This window comes from Lampris incognitus, chromosome 12 (assembly GCF_029633865.1).
Source record: "Lampris incognitus isolate fLamInc1 chromosome 12, fLamInc1.hap2, whole genome shotgun sequence".
Taxonomy (NCBI): domain Eukaryota; kingdom Metazoa; phylum Chordata; class Actinopteri; order Lampriformes; family Lampridae; genus Lampris; species Lampris incognitus.
The window spans coordinates 26,205,752-26,210,751 of NC_079222.1; the positions used below are offsets into that span (position 1 = coordinate 26,205,752).

Here is a 5,000-nt window from a genome sequence, read left to right on the forward strand (position 1 = left end):
GGTGGCCACCGCTATCACCGTCCTATGATTTCTCTTTCTGAAGCTCTAACTAAACACCCTTCTTAACCCACAGAGCTTGAGAACATTAAATGATAAGGCCCATTTTAATGGTACCTATTTCCCCATCCTTGAACCATCCTCTATAAACCACTATCAGGGGGGTGTCTCTAACTGATGTTTACAGGGTTGAAACCATTCGCGAGGGGGCGCCCCCAGTGGTTCTCCTGATAGAGTGCGTACCACATAAACCTGAGTCCTTACTGCAGCGGCCTGGGTTCGAATCCGGCTCAGGCCCTTTGCTGCATGTCACCCCCCCCCCCACACACCTTTCCTGTCTCTCTCCACTATCACTAAATAATTAAGACAGAAAATGCCAAAAAAAAGAATCATTGAAAAAAAATCATACGTGAGGAAAAGCTCCACCTAACTTGCCCATGCAAATCAATGTCAGTGGTTAGTAACAGCTTGTAATGCTTTTTCAGTTCAGAAATGGTTTGATAGGCAATACTGAGAAAATGCATTTTTCATCTAAATAAGTTGTAGTGATGTAATAATAACAATAATAATAATATTAATAACAACTACAACTAAAACAACAATAAGAATCACAATCATAATCATAATCATAATCATAACAATAATATAATTGTAGTGATCACAGCTAGGATGGGTTAATTTGCAGTAACTGAATAACTGAATTTCCCCAAGGGAATTAATAAAGAAAACTTAATTTAATTTAATTTATATACATTTTCTAATGCAGAAAACATATCTCACCCTGACATAGTATTTTACTCTAAAAATAGGCTGGGGGAGGGGGGGGGGGCTGAATGAAAATTCAAATTCTGTGTTTAATATCAAAATCAAACAGACCTTACTGGCTAACAGAATATGCCTTCTTCTAATGCTGTTAACCAGCAAACAATGTTATGAAATTTCCGAAGCATTTCTTGAACTCTTCAGTTTGACATTACTGATATTTGAGAGACCAGAACTTACCTGCCATAAAGAGACTTATGGAAGTCAACTCCCTCAACTCGTTCTGAAAAATTCCTATCATTTGTGAACATGATTACTGATTGCTCCACAATTCTCTCTTTACACACTGAGCATAAACAGTTAACCTACGGATAAAGACTGGGACACTTTCACCGTCAAACCCACTTTTCAAACATCAGCCTTACAGCTGTCTTTTTCCCAGCCCGGACCCTGACAGAGCCTGGCCAACAATAGACAAATCCAAATCCAAGATTTATGAGAGCCCTGCTCCCAAACATATATTACAGAACCACTGCTGCTCTGTAAAGGTTACAATAAAAAAGGGCAATCGAAGCGAGCCCCTGAAAGTTCAACTGTGAACAGAGGTGTCAGAGGTTCATGGGGCTGACACCTGCACCGTCCAACCTCACGAGCCAAAACGAGCTTAGAGCCAGGGCACTTAATCCTAAAGGCAGTTCTCCATCAAGGTTCAGTAAACTTATGAAGGACCGAAGAGTTCAGAACTACCTGCAGGGAGAACTACGTAGTTCTTGAAAACTTGCTTTCCAACAGCACTGCAAGAACTGTGAAGCTTTTGTAAATTAGGAGTATGTGATGCAAAATCTGCGATGTCTATGTCATTTCAGCACACAAAGAAACTACAAGCAACACAGGCAACATGAAGAATGTTGAGGTTGGTGTCTGAATAAATGCTCAGTAAGGCTTGCACCTTCTGGTCAGTCCATTTTTCCATTTTGCTGATATGGTTTTCCACAGCCAAATGCTGTGGTTTACACATACAGCTTGTTCGCCTGCTAGCTTGCTACCTGTTTTTAGATATCTCTGTCAAGCCTGCGTCATTCTGGTGTATGTGTTTGGCTAATCAGTGTCATTCAATTTACAACCTCCTCCCTAACAGTTCCTGGTCAATAGAAAAGTACCTACAATGGAGTAGGTATTAAAAAAGCTCCTGGAACCACAGTTCCATAATCTAGAATCAGCCCCGATTCCTGCTGTGGAAAACTACGTAAAAGTTCCGAGTCCCCTAGGGAATCCCTACAGACACAACTGGCCGTGACTGCATGTGGGAAGCTGGATGTGGGTATGTGTCCTGAACGCTGCACTAGCGCCTCCTCTGGTTGGCCGTGGCGCCTGTTCAGGGGGGAGGGGGAACTGGAGGGAATAGCGTGATCCTCCCACATGCTACGTTCCCCCAGCGAAACTCCTCACTGTCAGGTGAAAAGATGCAGCTGGTGACTCCACATGTATCGGAGGAGGCATGTGGTAGTCTGCAGCCCTCCCCGAATCAGCAGAGGGGGTGGAGCAATGACCAGGACGGCTCAGAAGAGTGGGGTAATTGGCCGGATACAATTGGGGAGAAAAAAAATAAGGGGGGGGGGCCAGTTCCGAGTCCTCAAAAAAGTTCTGACTTATGGAAAAGGCCACTGCGGGATGGACCATATCTCTCAACTGAAGGACCAAAACAACAGCTGCTAATGACAGCTGTTGACCGAATGCTTCATATACATACTGATCATTTACAGAGAATCACAAAAGAGTTCGTAGTAAACAAGGTGAGTCCTGCTCTGTTATGTAACACTCGCATGAGAAGAGTCATAGCTAAGGAGGCAGAAAGGTGAAGACCTGTAGAGATTAAGTGACAGGGGCAACAAACTGTTAGTGAAGGTGCTCCCTCAGAGGTGATGGATGCCACACATAATCATCACTAGGTGGATTACAGAGCGAACACAACTAGCATGCCTCTGAGATGAAAATGACAGTGTATTGGTGTGTGCGTGTGTGCGTGTGTGTGTGTGTGTGTGTGTGTGTGAGAGAGAGAGACAGACAGACAGACAGGCTTACTCTTGAGATGGTGAGGGGGAGACAGAAGTCCTTCCCTCCCTGCAGTCTGAAGCCCCAGGGGGCAGGACCCATCAGGGAGACGCTGTAACTGCTGCTCATGATTCACCTGGAAACACAAACAAGAAACATTAAAAATCCTCCTGTATTTTCCAAAGAGAAACAGACTATACCAGCAATACAAGCATTCAAATTTACTGAAAATCAAATCAAATCAAATCAAATGTCTTTATTTCGAACACCCAAAATAAAAGGAAAAATTACCAAGCATAAACAAACAACAACAAATGATAAAAATAAAAACCAGAGGAATTCAACAAAAGTATTCTCAATAGAGAATCAATAGAGAACAGAAAATAGAAAAACAGAGAAGAGAGAAATTTTTACTTTTTATTCTATCATATATTTTCTTTGTTTCTTTTACCATGGTTGTTTATCTGTGAAGCGCTTTGAGATCTATCTCCCCAGATGAGAAGTGCTATACAAACTCAATTTATTATTATCATCATTATTATTATTAATCCAACAAATATGATATGTTTGAAAAGGAGCAGGAAGAAGTTATTACATATCATTTCCTGCCCCCTCCCTAATGCTCAGTTAATAAACCTAAATAATAAACTTGGTTTTTCACAAATCAGAGTTTGTCATTTTCAATATCTACCTCAGAATGACGCAATAACAAAACAAAACAAAAAAAAAAATACTTGCATTATGTAGACAAACAGACATAGCCAAGTCTTTTTAGGGCACATGGAGGCTGGGGAAGCTCTGTTGGCCACAAACAGTCACATTCCTGAGGTATGATTCTAGTAAATACTAACTTGATGAAAATCAATTAGGTGTACAGATGATTGATTTTCTTTACTACTTTTCATTCATGCCTACATGTGACATTTGCTATGAGACAGAATGTGTCACTCCTGAAACCCTCCAAATAATACCCCACGTTCCCTTTGTGTGACTCAGGGCCATCTCACTAAAGACTTCCCGAGGCTACGCTGAACACCTCTCGTCTCTGATACTTAGTGGAGCTGTCGTCATCCCAGCTAGAGGGAGTGCTCCTCCCAACACCAGGCTTTCTGCTGGTCCCTTCGGAGTACGACACAGGTCACAGGTCGGATGACTGTGGAATAGCAGCTATTTTGCTGGGCGTCGGGAAAAGGTATGTGCTCGCTCACCGAGCGCAGGAGAAAAGGTCTCAGCCCCCTGAAGCTTAAAGCAGGGCCCGCAAAAATGTAAGAGGTGCAAGCTAAAAGTCAAAGGTCATGGTAAAGGCTATAAAGCAGTACGCTTGGCAGGCCTTGGGCGATGTCCACGAAACATTTTAAATGGATGCATCAGACAGGGAGGAGAACAATTTGTCTCAACCACAATGGTGTTAAAAAGAAGAAAGGTTATGTCACTTGATTGGGAATGCTGACTGTGCTCTGCTGAAAACCATTAACTGGAGCTGTACTTTGGACTTGTCTCCTCAGCTTCCCTCCGCATGCAAGATAGAGAATAATCCAAATGTTCAATACTCTTTAACACGGCTATTCAGTCCGAGATAAACACTTTAAGGTGAAATAGATGTGTTTTTTCCAACAAACATTATAATAATTTTATTGTTGAAACAAATCAAATCAAATGTCTTTATTTTGAATATGTAAAAGAAAAGAAAACATGACCAAGTTTTAATAAAACAATAAAAAAATGATAAAAATAAAACCAAAAGAATTCAACAAAAATAATTCTCAATAGAGAATCCAGCAAATATTGTACGTTCGAAAAGGAGCAGGAGGAAGTTACTATTTATAATACTCGGATAATACTCGAAGTTATAATATCTCAGAATGACTCAATAAAAAAACAAACAATAAAAGCAATAAAAAAATCTCTACTACTTATAAAAGCAATAAAAATAAAAACAATAAAACAAAAAAAAACTTAACTCATTTCTTTGTTCTTCTTTTTCATACCTAAAATAGTCGTTATGATTTACCACGGGTCTCATATTTCCTCATTTGTTGTTGGTTTACCACATCCTGCTCAGAATTAGTCTAGTGTCAAGGCTAAATATGGAGCTACATAAGAATATATAACAACATGCACCAGCATACAGGAAGTTGCAGGAATCGGATAAAAACAGCAGCAGCAGTATTTTTAAAAAACCGTGACAA

General features: G+C 40.6%; 1 protein-coding gene across 1 annotated transcript in view; it reads right to left on the minus strand.

Annotated features, from left to right (window-relative positions):
- The window catches only part of pdlim5b (PDZ and LIM domain 5b), a 92,442-nt gene that overhangs the window by 79,121 nt on the left and 8,321 nt on the right, over positions 1 to 5,000 (minus strand). The window contains exon 2 of the mRNA XM_056290384.1: positions 2,842 to 2,947. Coding sequence (XP_056146359.1) covers positions 2,842 to 2,940 — 99 coding nt within the window. The 5' untranslated portion in view covers positions 2,941 to 2,947. The remainder of the gene's footprint in view (positions 1 to 2,841; positions 2,948 to 5,000) is intronic.